Source organism: Oculina patagonica, chromosome 7 (assembly GCF_052425735.1).
Source record: "Oculina patagonica isolate OP01 chromosome 7, crgOcupat, whole genome shotgun sequence".
In the NCBI taxonomy this organism is placed as follows: Eukaryota; Metazoa; Cnidaria; class Anthozoa; order Scleractinia; family Oculinidae; genus Oculina; species Oculina patagonica.
Genome location: NC_135764.1, coordinates 22,940,009 through 22,963,266, shown reverse-complemented (window position 1 = coordinate 22,963,266; position 23,258 = coordinate 22,940,009). Strand labels below are relative to the sequence as shown.

The 23,258-nt window shown below is 38.4% G+C and overlaps 2 protein-coding genes across 2 annotated transcripts in view; one reads left to right on the top strand and one right to left on the bottom strand.

Annotated features, from left to right (window-relative positions):
* LOC144660566 (methionine--tRNA ligase, cytoplasmic-like) overlaps window positions 1-14,768 on the bottom strand; it is a 20,057-nt gene extending 5,289 nt beyond the window's left edge. The window contains exons 1-21 of the mRNA XM_078521220.1: window positions 14,447-14,768; window positions 13,479-13,513; window positions 12,933-12,991; window positions 12,629-12,728; window positions 10,441-10,569; window positions 8,686-8,761; window positions 8,280-8,389; window positions 7,747-7,831; window positions 7,362-7,411; window positions 5,975-6,081; window positions 5,764-5,880; window positions 4,861-4,936; window positions 3,773-3,900; window positions 2,719-2,808; window positions 2,577-2,628; window positions 2,210-2,269; window positions 2,032-2,106; window positions 1,740-1,785; window positions 1,485-1,641; window positions 1,255-1,318; window positions 537-654 (exon numbers count right to left, since the gene is read on the bottom strand). Of these exons, the coding sequence (XP_078377346.1) occupies window positions 537-654; window positions 1,255-1,318; window positions 1,485-1,641; window positions 1,740-1,785; window positions 2,032-2,106; window positions 2,210-2,269; window positions 2,577-2,628; window positions 2,719-2,808; window positions 3,773-3,900; window positions 4,861-4,936; window positions 5,764-5,880; window positions 5,975-6,081; window positions 7,362-7,411; window positions 7,747-7,831; window positions 8,280-8,389; window positions 8,686-8,761; window positions 10,441-10,569; window positions 12,629-12,728; window positions 12,933-12,991; window positions 13,479-13,513; window positions 14,447-14,738 (2,026 nt within the window). The 5' untranslated portion in view covers window positions 14,739-14,768. The remainder of the gene's footprint in view (window positions 1-536; window positions 655-1,254; window positions 1,319-1,484; window positions 1,642-1,739; window positions 1,786-2,031; window positions 2,107-2,209; window positions 2,270-2,576; window positions 2,629-2,718; window positions 2,809-3,772; window positions 3,901-4,860; window positions 4,937-5,763; window positions 5,881-5,974; window positions 6,082-7,361; window positions 7,412-7,746; window positions 7,832-8,279; window positions 8,390-8,685; window positions 8,762-10,440; window positions 10,570-12,628; window positions 12,729-12,932; window positions 12,992-13,478; window positions 13,514-14,446) is intronic.
* Window positions 14,767-23,258, top strand: LOC144660568 (small glutamine-rich tetratricopeptide repeat-containing protein beta-like). The gene is made up of 12 exons (XM_078521222.1): window positions 14,767-14,990; window positions 16,437-16,549; window positions 16,930-17,005; window positions 17,812-17,911; window positions 18,426-18,530; window positions 18,843-18,897; window positions 19,384-19,498; window positions 19,930-19,994; window positions 20,525-20,562; window positions 20,986-21,048; window positions 21,450-21,583; window positions 22,751-23,258. Exons 1-12 carry the CDS (start codon window positions 14,891-14,893, stop codon window positions 22,774-22,776), a joined length of 990 nt encoding a protein of 329 aa, XP_078377348.1. The 5' UTR covers window positions 14,767-14,890; the 3' UTR covers window positions 22,777-23,258.

Here is a 23,258-nt window from a genome sequence, read left to right as displayed (position 1 = left end):
CTGGCAAGAGCAAAAAAAGGCCTTCTTTTCTCGAAAAAAAAAATAAAGAAAATAAACTTGAAGTCCTTTAAAGGGACACTGTCACCAGTTTCACTTCAAAAACTCGAGCTTTTAAAAAGGCATATGGAAACTACGAATAGTGGTCATGCATATAGTGGCCATGCAAGTGTACTGAAGTAATAAATAAGTGATATTATTGTGATGCCATCAGGAACTTTAGATCTCAACTTGATAAAGTCAGGCTGATTTTTTTAAAGTCTTGTCCCTGTGGACTGGAAAAAGACGTAAAAATTATTATGGCCCCCTCTTCCTTCAACAACAATTTACTTAGTATCTCCATCTTGATGTACTAGGTGCATTTTGTGTACAAGAAGACCTATTTGCCAATTTTAGTACTTTTTACCAAAAAGCATTTAAATCCCCGAGACAGTGCCCCTTTAAGGGACTAGACTCGGAGTCCAAGGCAGTGATCAGTGACGGCTCGTTCTGGAAGAACCACAATAGTGAACTTACAACCAGCAAAACAGGTTTCTTACCGGTTGCACTGATGGAATTTAGAAGACTGTAGTTATCATCTGCGCCAATAAGAGTACAGGGGAACACCACAGTGTGGAAAGGGACATTATCCTTTGCCATGAACTGATAAAGAGTGACCTAGGACACATATAATGACATGAAGAAAGCCATGTTGCGCACAAAATAACAATGATAAATTGCCTATGTTGGCTCCATAAATTTCTTCAAGGCATTATTTAAACGTTCGCAAGGAAAATATGAAATTTGATAGACCTGTTTGAGTCTAACCTCGTAGCACAATCGATATTTAATAACAGAAACAGATCGGCAGATCATGTAGAAGTCACTTCTGTAGTCATCAAATGCCGTGGAAATCAATTCTGTTATGTGTAACTTGACTAGATGTGCAGTTTTATAAACCTTTTACAAGAGACAAGAAGGACTAACCATCTTGATTACCACCTAAATTACTGGATAACAATTCTACCGTTGATCTGACATATATCACAAAATTATCACGTTTAGAACGTCTTGAGACGTTACCAGAGAAGCCAAAATTATTCTTTTTTGTACAAAACAACAACAAGAACAGACGTCTACAACTATAATCAACAAAGTTGAAGAATAGCAGACTCACAAAGGAACAAGGAACGGTGATGTTTTTGTGGAAAGCTTAGCACCGCATAAAACAATTACAAGAACGTCAAGCATTAGAAAGAAGCTTTTCTTGTAACTCACTTGTTGAGGGTTTTTCCACCATTTCTCCCAATCTTTCGTGTAGTTAGCTGTGATAGAAAGATACCTGAAATACCAATGACATGCAAAATATTCAGTAAAAAAACGGCACAACAAAGAAGAACACATTTCAAATATTACATTTTTACAAAACAATTAAAAACGTCACAATCAGAGACAAAAGTACCCGAGACAAGCTTAGACGCCCATTTTCAGTTTAATATTTTTCTTACCCGATAGGTGCATCGAACCACACATAAAACACTTTGTCCGTGTATCCTTCCAGAGGGACTGGGGTGCCCCATTTCAAGTCACGTGTGATACATCGTGGTTTAAGGCCCTCTTGGATCCATCCCCGGGTAATATGTCGAGCGTTTGAAGTCCACGTACCTAGAAGAGCCAATGTTTAAAACAAGTTTAAAAGTGCACCTTCGAAGGCTAATTTTGATTTTTGTGGTAATGAACCGCGCACAGAACGCTAAACTTACCTTCCGTAGACGATTTTTCAACCCACTTTTGTAATGAGGGTTCAAGCTAAAATTGAAAAAAAAAAAGACTAAACGTTAACCAAACAAAACAAGAAAATGCTGCTACTTGCAACAACAAAAAAGGAAAAACAAATAGCATTCAGTAGTCTGCTTTGCAGCATTTATTTGGGTAATCACATGTGACATGAAGCATTGCATGAGGTTGCGTGACCACTTATTGAGTAAAGCATTGCGTGACAACAGGACACACTACCTCAAATCATGATAAACTTAACAGTAATCAGTGTGATACCTTGGTCAAATTCAAGAACAAGTGCTTGCTACTTCTCACTTTCGGCGTCCCTCCGCAAACTTTACATCTAGGTTTCTGAAAACAAGTTAAGTTGCTGTCAAAAAGTATTTTCTAGTCACATTTACACCTCCCAGAGAGACCACTTTGTGAAACATAGTATGCATTATGTTTTCTTCACCTTTAGTTCAATGGCGTTTATAAGCTTTCCACAGGCATCGCATTGATCCCCTCTCGCATCCTACAAGAGATGATAAAATTATTTTAATACAGGTTTCGTACCCTTTTGAGCTTTTGAAATTCCATGACTTTCCATGACCATTTCCACGACTTTTCAAAGTTTTTCATGACCATTTCTCTTGGAAATTTTCAAATATTATTTTGAATTCGGGTACGTTTTTACCCTTTTGAAAATCATCATCATTATTGTCATCTTCATGAACAACAAATTTACACTGTAAACATCTAAGTGCTCAAGTACAACAATCATGTGGTCTCCATTGCTAGCGTCAAAAATCAAAAATCCCACAGTTAAAAGCTGTTCTAACCTCGTAGTTGCAGAAAGGACAAGTTCCTTCTACAAAACGATCAGCGAGAAATCTGCAAAAATAAAAAGACAAATACGGTTAAGTAATAAAAGACCCAAGCTCCAAAAGGATATATTAAGACAAAGACAACAGCGGGATTTACCTTTTACAGTCCACGCATTGAAGCTGCTCTAGAGTGTCCTCCACTAAGTGATCTTGTTTGTGAAGCCGCCAGAAAATGTCCTGAGCGATTCTAATGAAAAGAAAACACGGTTACCTTTGAACTAGGTCCTAACGTCAACAGACAAATTCTATTTATTGGTTCTCGCTTAAAACTGAGAGAAGTATGACCGCTCTTATTTTACATATAAACAGCCTGACTGTTTTGCACTACAGTAAAAACCCGCGTGTAAGAACCTAGGGATTTAAGAACCTCCTGGCAGAAATTTGCTTCCTTAATACTCCAAAAGGTTCTTATATGTGGGGTTAAACTATTTTATTTATAATACAATAACTGTATTTTATCAAAAAGGATGTCTTTAGAGATCAAGAATTGCACAGGGAAGCTAAAAAATGCCAGTAAGTACCCCAAAATATAAGAACCTGTTTTGCCAAACTCTAAAAAAGCAGGTTCTTACACGCGGGTTTTTACTGTATTTGTCGTGCGGGAGGTCTCGGGTTCGACTCTCAGACCGGACCAACACTCATGGTCTTAAAATAACTGAGGAGAACGTGCTGTCTTTATAATGAGATCTGCAAATTGTTAGGCGTTCTAGTCTTCTCGGAAAAGGACGATAAACCGTAGGCCCCGTCTCCTGCATCTTCAGTGTTATGATCAGCAGGGGACTTTAAAGAACCCACACACTAATCGCAAAGAGTAGGGCAAGAAGTTCCCGGTGTTGTGGTCTGTTCTATACACATGTATCTATGGGTTGGGTGTTGAGGTGAGATCATACACATGGATGGATAGCGGCTGCCAAAGGCAACTGATATGCTGATGTCCGGTCTCATCCAAAAATTCTAATTGTGAAGCGCATTGAGCTTTGTAAATGCGCTATATAAGAACCTATATCATCATTCATTTATGCTTGAAACGTTTAATGCAAAAACAAACACGATAAAGAAAAAAAAGAACGGAACTCGTTGACATACAGTCCAGACAAACGAAAATTACGATGCTCAAGGATATTGAACAAAATTTCGCGCCAAATACTCACTCAGTTTGTTCTTGAGTAGTCGTCCTTCCAAAGAAATCAAACTGAATTTTAAACCAGTCGTATACTTCCTTGTGAAGCTTGAAATACTTGTCACAGATCTGCTGGGGTGTCAGGCCTTCTTCTAACGCCTGGCAACAAAGTTACCGCCTGAATTAGTTAACAACAACAACAGCAGCAACAACAACAACAACCACCACCACAACAACAACAACAAAATCAACCTTAAAGGGACTGCGTCACGGCTGAGTTAGGTTTATTTTATTAAGTTTTGCCAAATACTCGCTATGAAACTTAATGTTTGCAAAGAAATTACTTCTATACATCTACATGACAAAAGCATAGCTTTATTGCAACCAAATGTGTCTTCCGGGTGTTCTAATTTATTGAAGTTGCAAGGGAACCACATTAACTTTGAAAACTGTTCAGCCCAACAATATTTCAAAAACCCGTATCGCAATCCGTTTCAATCTTTGTCACTTTTGGCCATCCGAACCTTCTTTTGTATTTGGTGTGTTATTGAAATGTTCCTTCACTGTTTTAAGAGGTTTTTTTTTTTATTTCAGCGAATTAGATGGTCATTTTCCCATGCCTAAATTTAGCTAAAATCCGTGACCGGTCCCTTTAAGTAGAGTTTGAAAGAGGCAAATGTGGTTTACAAAAGACACGAGCAAACTACAGTTATAACTAGGCAATGCAACTCTTTTAACAAGCTTTAAAATCCGGCTGTTCATTGTTCCACATGATGTGCATATCAGGTTACAAATTCCGCGATTTTACATTCACGATCTTAGTGGTTTGTTTTTCGTCCTGACAATTTCAAGTTCTAAGCAACAGTAAGTTTAAACAACCCTCCAAGTTTATTTTTTTCCTTAGTGGCCATTTGGCCACTGACTGCTCAAGTTTGGTCGCCACTGAAAAATTTTAGTTGCTAAATTAAGCTCACGATTCAATCCTTCTTCTCAATTTTGGTCGCCAGTCTGGCGACTTCGGTTCCAATTTAGTCGCCAGCTCCAAAATTTTGGTCGCCATGGCGACTAAAATGGTCTTAACTTGGAGGGTTGTTAAATGAACACGTAATTAAAATTTACCTTAGTTTCAGTAGCTGTACCGTATTCATCTGTACCGCAAATGTACAGTGTGTTATACTGACGAAGACGACAAAACCTGTTAAACAATGCACAACAAAGTCACAACAAAGTCAACAAAGCTGTTTTATTTTATTTTTTTGAACAACGAGCTCAAGAGTAGTTGGCTTCTACTCAACTGAAAGAAAGAAGTAATAAGAGCCTTTCAATTGAGTGTCGGCCTTATGCGGCGTGACGGCATTATGGCCCTACTGGCGCGATGAGTCATGATGATGATGATGATGATGATGAGTTGAGTGTCATAAAACCAAAACTAAAGCAATGGCAATAGAGTAGTTTCATTTGAGTATCAAAAAAATAATCCTTAATCCTTTATAGCTTTGGTTTTGCTTTACTATGCTTAGTGATTGGTTTAAAAAACTCGTGTCACTAATTAATTGAAGTCAGAAATAAAGCCAAAACCAATTGTGTCTCGCGCGCACACGTTTTTCCGTGCTTTGAGTCGGCAACATGTATTTTCTTCAAGTTTTGGTTGGTTCACTGACTCTACAGGTCTGTGTCCTTTGTGTTCGGACAGAGTGATAACTTTGATTTCAGTTTTACGACACTCAATGGAATTAACCGATGAGTTCTCGAAGCAAGTACACCTGACCAGTACCAAGGGCAGGAAAGTGCACGTGACCAAGTCGTGATTGGTTTTGGTTTTGCATCGGATTGGTCGAGAAACAAGGTGAGTTTACTTTTTTACACCAATCAGAGAGCGAAGATACTCCGGAAGCTGCTACGTCAGCGTGGCCTAATAACAATACGTCACATTTTTAACCTCCTCTCCTACAAAAATCACAGATTTTCTCAGTCTATGAGGCTGGATCGGACCAAATAAGGTCCATTTAGTGGTTTAGGTACCTTGCAAATACATCAGCACTGAGGACACAACCAATGATGTTCCCCAAATGAGGCACATTATTCACATACGGCAAGGCACTGGTGATCAGAATGTTCTTTTCTCCTTCTATAGGAAGACTGTGAAATGAAACAAGATGAAAGTTAAATAAGTCATTCCATTTTAAAGACAATAAAAACTGTGAACTGTTTGAAGAATTAAAGTTGTGCTTACATTGGGTCTACAAGCCGGCGAGTTTTTGGACGGTTCTTGCTGCCATTGTTCCAGCTCTTGACAGCTTGGTCGATCTCTTCCTTTGAACAAACCTTGGCTTGGCTTGCCTGGTGTAAAACAAGCATTCAGATGTCACTGACAACTACACTGTGGTCAAGTCACAAACGGAGAACCCTAACTACAGAGTCAAAAAATTAAAAAGCATTCCTCTTCAAGCATTAAATGCAAGTGAAACTAAGGAATTGTAGTGTAAGCGTGAAAAGCAGGGGAGCTTGGTTAGCTGAAGAAGGGACAACTTCCAGTCTACGAGACTTTGTTGCTGTATAAATAAGGGGAGTGTGGTTTGTGATGTTGCGTGGAATAATAGAGGGGGGGGGGGGGATTTGGTTTGATAATTCCATTTGTCTTCGGGGCGATTCCGGGTATGTCTTCTTCTCATCAGTCATAAGAATTACCTAGGACACTATTTTGGAGACTTAATGTCAGCAGTTTTCTGGCGCACATTGTTTGCAGGTCATGAGTGCTAATGGCCACGGAGATGTCCACCCATTTACCAGTGCCTGTCCGGCCTATATATAACATTATTATTCAACAGATGCGCGCGCTGCCCATGTATGGTCAAAATGTTAAGGATGTTTGTCATCCGTACATACACTGTAACAGATATCCTGCGATATTCGTAGGTTGCGAAGATTCGTCCGAAATCTTGTAAAGCGCTGCATAATTACAGTTTTTCTATGTCCAAAATGTGTTTCGTTGACAATTTGTTGAATAATAAAACAATTATCCTGCTCAATCTTGCGGAATATCGTCTGATTTTAGCCAACTCGGCCTACGGCCTCGTCGGCTAAGTATCAGGCGATATTCTGCGCGATTTCGCAGGATAATTGTTAATTGCCTTTTGGTAAAAAATCACTGCAACACGGAAATTTGATGACTTTTCACTTCACAAAACTGGAGGGTGTGTGTTCTACGAGATCAAGGTCAACTGGCATATTAAAAGACAGTATTTTTTTCTTTTTTGTATTTTCGCTGGCTAGGCCACACACTGAGAAAGCCCCCTGCCAATGTCACCAGGCATGCCCTTCGATGGACATCTCAGGGTAAAAGGAACCGAGGAAGGCCTTAAACAACGTGGAGAAGATCAACTGAGGCTGAAGTACAACAGACTGGGATGAGTTAGAACCAACTGGAAAAAGTGGCCAAGGACAGGGGAAGATGGAGATCTCTGGTGGAAGACATATGTTCCAATGGGAACACAAGGGTGTAAGTCAGGAAGTCAAGTCATTTTTGGTTTGATTTTGAATACAGCCATGAAAAGTGACAGTGGTTCTCTTATATTTCGTGATTTAGTATTAAACAAATCTGCTGATATTTTTCAACTCACCTCCTCTAATGGAGCACCATTCTTGTTCTCCAGTTGGGATGGTTGTGATCCTAAGCATGACAAAACGTTTTCTTTTTATAACAAAAAGTAACAGTAAGAGTGACACAGCAAATAAATATTACAAAATTAAGAAATTGCAGTTCTAAGTTCATCTTGTAAGGTGGATGTTACACAATGTGCAAAGACAGCTTTGTCCAGTAGCACACCCAAGGGCCTCTGATGTGGATTTTTCTGTCACTCTAGTACAAGTGGATTTTATCCATCACTTGCCTGCTGTGTAAAAACCTTTTTTGGACTTTTTTTGGGACGGCCTTTGGGCTGGTACACAGTGACTGTGCCTTGCGCACATTCCCTATTTCTATAAATCTATCTGATTCCCTCTCACCTTTCGTACTTTGTTTGGCTTTGACAGTTTCCTGAGGTTTTGAACTTGGTGGAGCTTGTGTTCCAGACATTGCCAGCAATGAGTCCTTCAACAAGAATGAAAATTTGTTATTAGTTCGACAGTTTGTAACTTGATAAATACGTAAACCCAGAAGTACTGATCAGTCATGTTTTGTCAAAGCATAAGTCATGGCAGTCAAGCAATAGCCTTTCTCTAGATCAAGGCTTCTGTCACACAGATCCATGACCAACCAATGCACTAAACCAAGTCAAAATACATGCAATTTAGATATGTGCGGCAAGCTATAATTATAGCACCATCTTATAGCCAGGTCATGACTGAAACATGTTGGAATTCGTAGCGAAGAGGCCATCCACTAAGCGGCAGCCAATCTCCCAGTTAGCTATGATAACTTACAGATGTAAGAGGAGATGAAATATAATAAACTATGCTTCATCAGCAGATATTCTACAAGCTGGAAAAATTGAATGTAAAATGCAAGTACACATACATACTGTAAAATTAAATATTACCTTAAATACAGATATCCCTTTGTTCTCTGTCACTTCTGATTCACTTTTACAGAAAACATCCTGAGTCATAAGGTGGCCATGCCATCTTGTTATATTGCTGATCTGTGGATCTGCAACATCAAGAAATGAAAAAAAAAAAAATTATGAAGGCACTCTAAGAGCTTTTTTTTTTATCACTGCAAATGAAGTCTTTTGGGTGCATGAAATCTTTGACTTGTGAAAGTTGATAGTACTACAAAGAGGAGAGGACTCAATTTTTGCAACAATTTTCCCGACTGTGATAATGGCAGCAAAAAGTACAAAGGACCGGGACCTTTCTGAAAATCACCGCAGTGAGAGAATCTCCTGGTTTATAAATATTAATTATTATAATTACAAAAAGGAAAAAATAAATTGACAACAGTACCAGAGAAACCAGATCCCTTTGCAAACAAAGGATGAAGAGAGCCCCAAAGAATGACATCAGCTAGACCAAGTTGATCCTTGAAAACAAAGAAAGAGGGATAAATGTATATTATACACCTACAACACACACAAAAAACACAAATACACTTACCGGTATCTATAAATAATAGACATCATTTAGAGCTTATTGATACACAGTAAATATGTTTGATGTAAATCAAGAGTGCAAGCGTGCATCCACACATGTAACTTGAATGTAATAAGTGAAAATAAACATGATCAGGTAATTGGAAAGCATCCCCACTGGTGCCTAAAGGGAGTTCTCACTCCTCCAGGGTTTCATTCAACATGTTTTGCAATTTTGTTCCAACCCAGTCTTAAACATAGGGCAATTTTCGATTGCAATGAAAAAAAAAAAACAAAACCAATGAAATCATCACCTCTGGCCATTCACAAAGAACACGCTCAGATAATCCAGTGAACCAATGTAGTCAGCAAGAAGTGTGAGAAATTGGTGTGAGTGAGTCAAGATTGGTTTTGACTTTACTTTACTGATTAGTTGAGAGGGTGTTACAAGTTTTTATTAGCCAAATTATGTGGTACTGTTTTTCATGATCACCCATGTAAGTACTCATTAGAACCCCAAAAATTCCCTGACTTTTCCCTGACTTTTCACCAACCTCAATTATTTAACAATTTTTACTGACCTTGAATAAGGTGAACATATTAAACAAATAAGCCCAACCTTTTTTTACATCCATTCGGCTTTTTTGCAGACCATCAGAAGTCTTCTATTCATTTTTGATCTCTTTACCTTTTTCACGGGATTTTGAACAGATGGCATTTGACTTCACCAACAAATTCATTTTGTTTGAAATCTTGTTTCAGCCAAAATTCCTTGACTGTTCATCACTGACTTTGACAAGAGCTAAGATTTTCCCTGACGTTTTTGTAAAATTCCCTGACTTTTCCCTGACCTTGAAAATTTTTGTTTTCCCTGACTTTTCCCTGACTGTGACAACCACGAAATGTAAACTTTAACATCTCCTCTGCCTTCATGATCTTTTGAGGCCGATTTACACGGCAGAAAATTTGTGGCACTGCTCAGATAAAATTTGTACGCCTTCCAAAAAAATAGCACTGATACCCTGTTTATAACACATCTTTTTTTCTACCGTCTAAACTGCGTTAAAAAAAATGGGTGCGGGTAAAAGGCTCAACACTTTATGCTTGGCCAGCATACACAATTCTGCCTTAGTGAGCATGCCACTATTTCATATTTTAAAAGTCACATACGAGTCTCACATCTTTTCGCCTTTCTCCCAGAAGACTAGAAAAGGGTGAAGGTATATGGTTCAGCACAGCTAATCGTTTACATTACACATTTTGTTCAAGCCAGGTTAGATAAATTTTTCAGGAGTGCATACCAGTTTTATCCATGCTCAGACTCCCTCGTGACGGTCCGAGAATGGGTAAAATTTTGGTTCGGCACGGATGAGGCAAAGTCGTTTACACGAAAAAAATTATCTGTGCTGAACCATTTTTTCAGTACGTGGACCATTTCTACCTGAGCCTGCCAAAAATTTTCTGTCGTGTAAATGGGCCTTTGGCCTGGCAGGGAGAACAGGGGAATGGCGGTAAAAATCAGAAGAAATAACATCAAAATGTTCAAATGGCCATGTGGAAATGTTTAAGATACAATCTAGGTAATTGGTATGCAAACTGTATATATTAACATATAAAGGAACACACATACCCCAGAGAAAAACTTGTGAGAAGATAAAGCTCCATCTGCATGTCTCAGCAGATTTCTCAGATCCTCAACATGGCCACTATCCTGTCTACCCAGGCCGATGGACAACACGAGATGAGAAAAAAGAACAGGCTGCAATGAAAGAAAGATCTATGTATTATGGCGACTGATCAGCATATAGCTGCTAAGGGCAACAATAAAAATATTAGCTAAAAAAGCCTGGTTTAATGAAGAAAATTTCTACGTTGTCTGCATTAGTGCATTAGGCCAAAGAGTCCCATCTTCGACTTGCCAGAGCTTATCCCAGTTTTTGGAGCATTAAGCAACTAGAAGTATTTCTACCCTCCCATGTGATGGATGGGATGCTAGTCCTTAAGCCAAATAGTCCGGCGGCTTAGCTCCTGAATTGTGCGATTTTTGATACAAGCACCAAACTTTGCAGGATTACAAGCATTCGCATACTAATCAATTCTTGATATGGTGCCAACGCCAATTTCCTATTTTCAGCTAGTAAACAGCAATGAAATTTTCAGCCGAGAGGCCCCCCTGCCCCTTCCCCACAAAGTATTTCTTCTTGTAATTTTATAAACCTTTTATTGTTGATTTTACTCATAAATACAGAAATGAATGCTTTTAATTAGGCTTACAATTGTTATTTTTTACCTTCTGTTTGATACCAATAATTTAATAGGAAATTATTGCATGGGAAAAGATTTTTCGTTCCCCGCCCTCTGCTCCCTCGCGTCTTTCGTTTTGCACTAGCGTCCAGGTCTCTCGCAATCGGTGAACCGTTCGCTAACAGAAGAAAAATAGGAAAATATAGGGCTGTGAACAGACTAAATTACAGCATTTCATTCTAAATTTGTACGTGCGACTTGGTATCACTACCTGGCATAATAGTATTTGTCTATAAACCAGGACAAACAAATATTTCACGAAATTTCATTGATTTTAACCCTATCCAGACCGTGAGGGGCGGAAATTGCCCGCGCTGACTTTGAACGCTTATAACCTTTTCAAGATTCAACCAAACGCTACCAAACTTTGTGAGTTTATCAGGAAATAATTTGGTAGGGTAAGTTGTTGTGTCGGGAGCTTGACGTCACCATGGCAACGGCATTTTGATTGGCATGTTTTCCCAATCTTGTAATTATAGTGTTTTTATTAATGAAAAATAATTTTAATGCAATTATTTTCATTCTTTTACGGTTTTTAAGCACAGTTTTATTGATTTTGAGTACTTTGCAGTAATTTTGGGCGGTTTTGTGACGTTTTGGAAATTATGATGTAATTGTCCGGTCATGTGACGTCATCTTCCCACGTGACGTATACCAAAAGATAGGTGTTTGGACATACTATATATTCCCTAAGTTTCATTGTGATTGCTTAAATATTCTGGAAGTTACGGAGGTCTGAAAAGATCCAAAAAAGCCGGGTCTGAATAGGGTTAATAAATGTTTTTCGGGCTTGGCACTATATCTAAAAAAAATTCTGTTGGTGACCACTTTCATTGTGCCAAGTTTCATGCTTGTATCAAAAAGTGCACAATTCAACTAAAATTTCGAGCTAAGCCGCCGGACTAAAAGTCAACTAATATGCTTCGTTCAAATACAAAGCACTTTCTGCTCGATCAGCCATGCAAAATGAAGAAGACAACAGGAGACAGGGCCTTCCTTGCCGCTGCACCAACTTTGTGGAACGCCCTCCCAGATGATCTGAGAGCTTTGGACAATTTAAAAAGTTTTAAGTCACAGCTAAAAACTCATTTTTTTAAATTAGCATATAATTTGTGTTCTTAGTGTTTTTAACATAGATTAACATAGATATGAATAATTTTATAAGTAAATTTTTGTTGTAAAGCGCATTAGATCATATATGAATGGATTTTTGCGCTATAGAAATAATAAAGTTAAAGTTAAAGTTAAAGTTACTGGACCAAGTATTAATTTATTGTTACCCATTTATAATTATACATCTGGGAGGACTGGGGAGAGTCACTGCAAGAGCAAATGATCTTGCCCAACATTGCAACAAATGACCTCAACCAAATTCAAAGTCCAGTGTACTAACCACTAGGTCGCAGTGCACTTAACACATTTTCAGTCTGTGTCTGTGCCTACCCTAGACCTGCTGACCATAAATGTAAATAACATGTACTTTACCCTACCACCCCACCCATAGAAAGACTAACCTGCAAAGATACACTCTCCCACTCCACCCACTGATCAATGATTGCTTCCTTGTTTGGTTCAGGAACCTCATCAGACTGTCTGCTCAGTTCAAGGAGGTATCTATACAAAGAGTAAAATTAATGACTTCTGCATTAAGCAAAGAAAAATTATAATAGAGCTGAACCTTGACTAACTGACATCTCACGTAAGTTGACAATTAGTTTTAAGCTGACAGGTCTTCAGGTACCAAGGATATCCACTAAACATTATTATCATAAAGTATTCATTCAACACAAATTGTTATTGTTTATATGACATGTGTACCTGCATATGCTGTTTGGACTGTTTAATAAACTTCCACCATCAGTCTCAAGCACAGGAAGCTAAAAAAACACACAATATTTTGATCAGCAAAACTATACCCCTCCAAGCCATTCGATTCCTGATTTTCTAATAAAAAATAAACAGTGCCAATTTACAACTTAACTCATCTCGCTTTGACGTTAAGACTTATTATAGACAGTGTGATAGTTTGAAGTTTGGTGATTATTCTAGGTTTTATAACTTTTTGACTCTAGTGCGCATGCAGGGCTGCAAATATTACAGTCGGCCATCTGACATTGACAGACCAAAATTTGCTCATGTCCAACAAAATCCCAATTGTGGTAGGACATGATGTCCCGACATTTTTTGATCATAAATCATTTTACGGCAACGATAAATAAAAATCTGTCCGATCACAATTTTGTTTTGTCTGATGAAGATGGTGTCTTAGTAGGACATAATTATGCCCTTTCAAGTGAAAAAATTATTTGCAGTCCTGCTAGTGGCTAATATAACTTTTAGTAAAAAAATTAAGTTTTTACAAACCTTACTACCTCCTGGACAATGAAATTTGCTTTTATCTGGTAAGGAAACAAAAAAGAATATGATATAAGAAATAAGGATTGAAAGATGGGGCAGGGTGTGGAAACCCAGGCAAATGAGAAAGGGGGCTGGGTAAGGTTGGAAGGGAAGGGGGGGGGGGGGTGTCAAGAGATTGAGTGCTTAAAAGAGATGGGGTCCTGGAACTCTTGGAGAGGGGGCCTAGTTAGAGTCCTTGAGGGGGTCAAGGAAGTGGGAGAGAAGAGTCTGGGAATTCAAGTGGGAATGACCTACCTGTCCCTCTTAGTCTCCCTCATAGCCATTTTTAGTGTCATCACACAATGGAGGAGCAATGCTTGTCAACACTAAAAATAGCTGTGATTGAGACTATCTACCGGTATTTCCCCCCCCCCCCCCCCTACTTCCTCCCAGACTATTTGTTAACAAAAGGTCTTTTTGCCCTTTAAATTCTTTGGCTGTTATAAACAAGAGATTTTCAAAGCAGTTTTAAAGATTATAAGGAAAAAATTAACAAACAAACGGAGGCTTAGACAAGTTTTCAATAACTGAAAAATATTTCTTAGCATGGGTGGGGAGGGTGTCTGGGGAGCTTTGAAAACGTGCGCGCTGTATCACTTGTTGAACAACTTCCCATCTTGTTTTCCTCTTGTTTTGTAGACCAGATTTTCAAGATTTAATGCTAATTCATCAAAACAATGAATAATGATACGATTCACTGAACTTGATCTTGCGTCAATAGGAAATTACGATAAAATAAAACCTTGAGAAAAGTGCTACCCGAGCCGCGCAGATCGCTGAGATCTGCAGCTTTGTTAGCTAAATATTATAGTACACACGCGTCTTCCTTCATTCCTAGCTACCTTTATAGACTGAAGAGAACGTTCAAACATTCAACAAATTTCCGGTTTCATTTTCCTTTCACAGAGGAAGAAAAAAAATAAATCCTTTCATACCTTCATAATTGATGTACTGTACACTCAGTGGAACGCCTGCCAGATTTTTTGCTGCCAAAATACGAAGTAAGAATGGGTTGCCTCGGTCGCTATAAAGCTTCATAATTTCGCCAATTTGAGATGATATGGGTCTGCGACAGCGTAAACGTCTTAGAAATACCGTAGATCGGAATAATGCGACAGAATTAACCCCTGAAAAGACCCTAAACATCTGATGCAACGAGTTTTCACGTGTGAATAAACCGGGTTCAAGTGTCGAGGAAGCCTGGGACGAGTTACAACCGCAGTCCATAACACCGCGGGTTCATGTGAGATCCGCCATCTTTTTTAACAGGAACTGTATTAGCAAACGTGTCTGATTTTAAAAAGCGAATTTAGATCATCTATCCCTCCAGTTTACAACGATTTTAAACTTTTCAAGGCTTAATTACATCCACAAAGGATATGTCAAATTCACAAAGACTAGCGTTCGCCATTATCGAGCATCTTTCTTCGCAGTTGAAATCTGGTGCTGTGGTCGGTGACTCAGCCGAAAGTTTAGAAGGTAAGTGCCGAAAAAATATACACTCTTTTAAAAGTAAACTTTAAACACTCACGCGTTAATTTAAATTTTAGTGTAGTATATATGGCAGTTATTTTCTCAAACTTTTCTGTGGATTTGGTATAACTGTCTGCTCCTAGTATGCCTATAAGAGAAGTGAACTTTTCTCGAATTTCATGGCCGGGCACTTTCAGTTTCCGATCGTGAAAGTCAGTATGATAAATTGTAGTGTTAATTTTAAAATCACGCTATGTTTACATTTCTGACCTCAAAATAAAGTTAAAATTTATTTTAGCACGCTTAACAGGAGTTTTCCACATACATGATGTATTTTTAAATCTTTCTTGTAAACACCATATTATTTCTTTGCTTGAGCAAAATTAATATCAAGATCAAGCACAAGTTACATGTGCTAATGCCTTTCTGGGGGTGGAGGAGGCGTGCACTGTCACAGGTTCCAAGGTTGACCAGGATAATTTTTGCAAAACATGTGAGGGAACATGCCTGTTGATTTTTCTCATAGCAGGGAGAATCTTACAATTACAAGTCAAAATTCCTGTGGCATGTCCTTAACAGGAAATCCCGGGCTAGGGGGGGGGGGGGAGGAATTCTCATATGGGGAGGATGGGGTTGCTCATTGGGAAAACCTTAATTTACACCCCTATCGAGTGAGATAATAATGAGCATCCCCTATTGCCTGAGAAAGTAAATGAGCAAAATAACATTCATTTATTGAATTCATTTATTGGTTTGGAGAAAATTAAATTAAAAACTTTTTTCCCTGCCAATTTGGCCTCCTTATAATGTGTTGTTCCAAAAAATATCCATATCCCTCCCATGGAAGATTTTTTGGTTTGAATCCCCCTACCCCTCTGGAAATTCCAGTTAAGTTCGATCCATACTTTCCTTTAAAAATTTGGCTTTTGAGACCCCCCACCCCAGAATTTCCAATGACCTTCCATGGGGTGGGTATGGATATTTTCTGGAACTGCACAATATAAAATCTAATCTGCCTCTTGACCTCAGAGGATGGAAGGAACTGGTTTTAAGTTTGTAAAATCTTTATAATTAGTAAGAATAAAATGTCATCACAAGTAACAAAGGCCATATAAGAATTAGTAAGTTACATGAAACTGGGTGCAAAGAAAATGGCTTTTTCAGCTTGCGCTTTGGGCAAGTTGGAACCATTGTGTGCCAGCCGGAAGGCCTTCCTAAGTATCCTGACTTCAACTGCCAAAAAAATGTCCAACAATGTAATTTGCCCATTTGGTAAGTGATAGATAAAATCTACTAGCCTATCAGGAACATCTGTTAGCCCTGGGCTATTGGAAAGGAACTTTCTACGCACGGTGATATAAGTGTGGGTCATACTGGTATTTTGTTAGATACATCAAATTCTACATGTACAAGTGTATAAGGTGATGTCTGAGTTTTTTCCTCTTCTTCTAGTTTCCATCCAGTGTCTAGAAGCTGTTTATGATATAAACAGAAATGACCCATCACAAGTAGAAAAATTGAAGTGTGATAAACCTTTAGAGGAGATATTTAAAAATGCAATCCAGGTTTGTACAAGATTGAGAAATATTATTCTGTTTTTTTTTTTTTCATGTCAATAGTTGACATTTGGATTGATTAATTAATTGTACAAAACAAAATATTTTATTGTGGTCAAACATCACCAAAAACAAAAGGTTGGATTTTTATTCATCGTTGCTGTAAAATGATTTACAATCAAAAAATTGTCCGAACATCATGTCCAACCACACTTGGGATTTCGTCGGACATGAGCGAATTTTGGCAGCCAATGTCCGATGACCGATTGTTATTTGCAGCCCTGAGCTTATTGCATTCATATATTGAAAGATGGATGTATTATAAATTATTATTAATAACTTTCTTTCTCTGTTTGAGTATTTTAATTTAAAAATTATTCTGTTTTTAGACCAGGGGAGGATCAACATCAGCACAACCTACTGCAGCTGAAGACCGAGCAAAAGCAGAAGAGCTGAAAACTGAAGGTATGATCAACTGTGGCTGTGTGCAGTAATACCATAAAATAAAATAATTAAAAAATTAATCACTTCATTCAAGTGTCAATGTATTTAGCACTGCTGTGCTAATTGAGGACACTCTAAATAGTGAAACAAATATTATAAATTGAACAAAACTGAAACTCCTAACTGGCAGGAGGCCTACCAGTTGGCTACATGTATATTAAAGCATGGAGGAGTTGTAATCAGGACCACCGAAGACAAATCTATGTAGTGGCAGGGAGGAGGATTTGAACTCGGGACCTCCGGAGTACAAGTCCAGCGCCCTACCACTCGGCTACGCTACCTCCTGATGATCTGATGATCTTGCATGGTTTTATATTCAACTGGTGAATCATTTCAAAGATCTTCAAAGACCCTGTAAGATCTTTGTGAAGATCTATAATGAGTAAAGGTTCTAGCTGAAACAGTGATCCCGCAAACATCATCAAGTAACTTGTAATAATTCCAAGGGATCATCAGAGATCCTGCAATATCCTACAAAGAATTTATCTTTAGTTAAGAACCTGGTAAAATGCTTGTCAAATCCCTATAGATCTTGAAGGGTTCTTGGAAAGATCTTTGAAAGGATTTTTGCAAGGATCTAAGGGTTTTTTAGTAATTTACCAAGATCTTTGTAAGATCTTGATCAAATTAAGGATCTGTAAAGATCTTCCCAAGATCCTTTTGAAGATCTACCAGATCCTGCAAGCTTTTTGACTGTTCCGTCTCCTCAGTGTTGGTGGCTGATAAACCTAGAAACCCACTGACAATCACAATATTTACTTTGTTAGGGAATCAATTGATGAAAGAAGAAAAATACAAAGAAGCCATACAGTGTTACACCAAAGCTATGGAACTGGACAGCAACAATGCAGTTTTTCCCTGCAACAGGTTTGTAGACTTCTTACTAACTGAAAAAACATGATTGTCGGTATGGAAGGTGCAGTGGCCCAGTGGACTCCAGATTGAGCAGTCCAGGTTGAGCCCTGGCTGGGGTCATTGTGTTGTGTTCTTGGGCAAGACACTTTACTCTCATAGTGCCTCTCACCACCCAAGTGTATAAATGGGTACCAGCAAATTTAATGCTGGAGGGTAGGTAACCCTGAAATGGACTGGCATACTATCCACTAGGGAAAAAAAGAAATACTCCTAGCCACTTCATGCTTACTGAAACTGGGATAAGCTCCTTCCTGAAGGGCCAGTGGGATCAAACACAGACTTACCTTCCTTTGTTGATTTATTGTCAGTAATCTTTAGTTTACTTTCACCTCGTTAAAAAGCCAGGATCAATGTGTGGTGTCTTTTACCACATGTAGGCATTTCATGTCAGAGGATGAAGAGGATCAAAAGGGAGGAACCTTCATTTACCGGTTTTTAAAACATGATCGATATTTCCTTTTTGTAGAGCTGCTGCTTACAGCAAAATGGGTGAACATCAAAAGGCAATAGATGATTGTCAGAAAGCTCTAACTCTGGACCCAAATTATGGAAAAGCTCATGGACGAATGGGGTAAGTTTATTGGTTTTTATTGTTTGACAGTCAAAGTTACTAGACAGTACTTTCATTCTTGTAGTGGTACCGGTGATGTATCAGTTATGGTTTTAATTTTTGTAAATGTATTTGAAAGATTTCAAACCAGTTGGCATATTATTTTCTGAAGGTGTTGTGTATTAATTTTATAGTTATAATAATCATAATCTGAAACAAGAGAAAACAAATTTAAACTTAATTTCATGTACAGTTTTAATTTTCAAACCAAAAAAGTTACTGTATCTCTATTGTAACTAATATTTGTTTGCACTTTATCTTTTTGCATTACAGTTTATCATATCACAATTTGAACAATTTCCAGAAAGCTAAGGAATGCTATTCTAAGGTACTAGACTGAACACTTTCACTTTCCTTTGTGTCAACTTGTACAATGCCTAGATGTACATTGTATACTAAAAATTCAAGGAAACAGGTTGCGTAATATAATTATTATACGTGTATGTGGATATATTATTTTATATTTTTGGCTTTTATTAGAGACGAAGCCCTGTCATTACAAGAGCCAACGTTATAGAGCTACACTACTTCAGTCGGTGTCCCTCTTACCTCTAAATCCAACTGACTGACTGGCTGACTGACTGACTGACTGACTGACTGACTGACTGACCGACCGAATGTACTGTATACACATGTAACTGACCAATCGACAGACCATTTGACACTGGAGTTAAAGAAAGAAGAAACTTGGAGTTTTTTTTTGTATTTGGTTTCAGAAAGTAATGAGCAAAACCCTTAACTAGTAAAGTTGTAACCTTGCTGATTTAAATTCAATCAACATTACATTGTGGCTCAAACATTATTTGCTTCAAAGGCTTTAGAGTTAGAGCCTGGCAGCACATTTTATCAGTCCAGCTTATCACAGGTGGAGGAGAAGATAAGAGAATCGCAACAGGGCGGGGCTGGTAACACAAGACCTGCACCTGGAGGTCAGTAACAAAACAGATTCTAAGGGTGCTTTCCATTAGACAAGTCAAAACGAGCCGGCCAGTCTGGTGGCTTTGAAATGTGAAATGGGCCTTTTCTAGTAGATTTTCCTACAAATCTACAACAACAGTGTATAATATTTATGCATTGACTAATTTGACAGGACAAATCCGAGTAACTACAAAATTCTGTTCTCAAATATACCAGTCTGGCCGACCAGTTCTGACTAATGGAAAGCGCCCTAAGTAATATTTACATGCCATGTACAACTTGGGTGTCTAACACTTTTGTGTCATAACATGTATCTTGGCTCTCTACATGTATTAGATTTTGTTTAGAGGTCAGTAACGAAAATTCAGTGATATTTATCAGGTCTTCAGCTATTATAGTCTTTCCCTCAAAATCACTTATTGATTGTCTTTCTATTTTTCAGGTGTTCCCAATTTAGGAGGACTTGATTTGGGTGCCCTGTTAACAAACCCTGCAATCATGGATATGGTATGTCAGTTATCCCATGAAATGTGTGTTATCAATTTTTTTATAAAGGAAAATTTTTTCTGAATGGCAGGTCAAACCCCTCAGAGTGGACATTTCTGAGTTATATAATTATCAACCCTCCAAGTTTATTTTTTTCTTTAGTGGCCATTTGGCCACTGACTGCTCAAGTTTGGTCACCAGTAAAACGATTTAGTCGCCAAATTAAGCTTATGCTTTCAATCCTTCTTCTTAATTTTAGTCGCCAGGCGGACGACTTTGGTTCCAATTTAGTCCCCAGCTCCAAAATTTTAGTCGCCATGGCTGATTATAAGCTGGGACAACATAAATAACACATCATGAAGGATATAAGCCACTGTCTACATGACCATTAATTTCAAGAGTGCTGCAGTTGTTTAAGTTTTATTAACGGGTTCATTGAAAAAAATGTTCTTCACTTCCTTACTCTGTTCACAGGACATACAGTTATGTTGGGTTCACTGTGGTGCAAGTGTAAGGCAAAAGTGTCATAACCATGTTTTTTTTTTATTCAGGCCCAGACCTTCATGAGCAATCCAGGTGTTCAACAAATGTGAGTTCTATTAAAACTAACCACTTGCACATTGTTAAGAATGTTTGTATCATTCTTGGTTGCATTTAACCACAATGGATAAATGTGATGAGAGTCTCTACCTTTACCGGAGGCCTTCCAAAGGGGTAGCAGTGTCGCAATGTCACATGTTTCTGAGAACTGATGTCACCTAGTCAACAGCTGTAGATGTCGCTGTCGTTTTTTCCCTTATTGTGTTGCTGTCGCATTTTTTGCTGTAATGATGTCACTTGTCGCTGTTAAATTGTTCCTGTGTCGCCAGTATTCAGAGTTATGTCGCTTGTCGCTTTGACCCCTTGGAAGGCCTCTAACCTATAAATTCTAGTCAAACCTGCTGACCATAAGTTTGACCACATGCCTCTTCACTGTAGTATAAATCATTTTAATACTTATTTGCATTGTTAGGATGACAAATATGATGGGTGGAGCCAGTGGTGGAGCAGGTGGTGCAGCTGGCATTTTTCAGGCGTAAGTTGTGTTAAATGTGTCTGATTTTGCTGAAGCCATCTTCTTGAAATCTTGGCAAAAAAATTTGCCGGACAGCAACATATTTAGAGCTGCATGTACTTGTATTGTCTCTTTTACAGACGAAAACAAAAGAAAAATTCCTTTGTTTAAAATCCCTTTGTTGTAAGGGATTTTAAAATGGTTGATTTCATTGGCTTGATTTAAATTTCTCTTGTTAAAAAAATCTGGCCAATTAAATCATGTGTCCCCAGAGCCACTTGTTCCTCTTGCCCCAGACTCTGCTGGCTAAGAGGGACAAGCAGCTCTGGGGATGAGAATCAGAAATTAAACTTTTACCAATCCAAAAAACACATTTAAAAAAATAAAAAAATAAATAAAAAATATAACATTTGTTGTTTCAGTGCCCAACAGTTTGGTGAGCAGATGCAACAGTCTGATCCAGAGCTGTTTGATCAGTTAAGAGGCCAGGCCCAGGCTGCAGTGAATCAACATAGAGGACAGAATGAATCCAGTGAAAAAGAAGACCCCAAACCAGGTTAGTACAATCATAACATGGGGGAGTGGGGGACCTGTGGTCTGAACCTCTCTTTTACTCCTGGTTCCTGCCTCTCAATGCCATTTTTTAACTGCAAAATAATATGCAATGAACATGCAAACTGTTGCCCAAGCCAATAATCAGAAGGTGTGGTGGCCTACCCGGTAATGATTAGCACGCTCAACTCCGATTTGAACAGCCTGGGTTCAAGCCCTGGCCGGGGTGCTATGTTGTGTACTTAGGCAAGATACTTAACTCTCATAGTGCCTCTCTCCACCCAGGTGTTTAAATGAGTACTGGCGAATATGCAGAAACTAGGATAAGCTCTGGCTGTATGGGCCACTTGGCTCGGACACAGACTTTACCATTACCTGCCTCTCAATGCTTTTTTACTGCAAAATAATACCGATATGCAATGAACATGCAACATGTTACCCTGTGTTTTGTACATGTAGTTCCTCCTTGGGAATTATGTGACTTCCTGAACTCTCTTCTCCCACCTCCTATATAAATGCCTTCTCTCCCTACATCTTTTCCCTGGGTATCCCCCTCATCCTGTCCCTCTCCATTAAGATTGAAACCAGTGAAGGAGTCATAGTGTGTGACCATGCAGGGCCACCTCAAAACCCGGGGGGACTCCCTGTAATGGCCTATACGGAGAGGCTCTGCCCAAAAGGGATACCTTTTTCATTCTTCAGGTATAAAGGGAAGGGGTTTCACAAATTTGGGTATGTGAAAGGGTAGGGATATCGGTCATTTAGGTATTAAAAGAACCTTCAATTAAAATATTTCGAACATACGCACATTATGGCTGTATCATTTTAATTTAGTAAATGCTACATAAAAATGACAACAAGACTTCCTGTTTTTGGTAAATGCCATGTCTTTTAGGTATATGAAAGGGGTACCTTTTTTCAGTAAAAGGTACACAAGAGGGGTTCCTTTTCTATCAAAAAGGTATATAAAAGGGTAAGGGGTTGGACCTCCAGGCGGAGCCTCCCGTACGAAACGTTTTTGAGTAGCCCCTCTGGGCCTCAAAATTAGGCTACATTTATTTATTATAAAGTCTGCATTCCAGTTTAGTGGCCCACACACGTCCCAATTTGAGCTTGTAAACACATTCTTATCATTGTTTCTAGACTGTTTATTTCTTTTTTTCCTTTTCAGATGATGGAGATGCTAGCTCACAGTGACCCTTAAGTGCTCGAATTCTACATTAACTAAATATATTTAGTTTATAATATTGGATGAATGAACCTTGAAAAATCTATGAAGTCATAAAACAGAGATAGCTTTAATTAAATGTGTGGCTCTACTTTCCTGGACCCAAAGTACTGTTCATTTTGATAGGTTCTGTGAACAACTCCAATGTATTTCCTGCTAGACACAGTCGCACAGTTAAATAACGAGCATCTTTTTGGTGCAATGAACCTTCCAAAATGAAGAGCATCGGTAAAGTAGTTAATGGAATAGAACTGAAAAATAGAAGTCGAGCTTCAGCTAAGACTAAAAGAGAAGCCAGCAGGGAGAGCCTTTTGCCAATCTGTAGGTTGGCCGTACTTTATTTATGTCACTTAATTGCTTGCTGATTTCAAGAGGAAAAGATCATAGCCTAGTTTGAATCAGTTAACTTATAAATAAAAAAAATACATGAAATGAATCATTTTAAAATGTA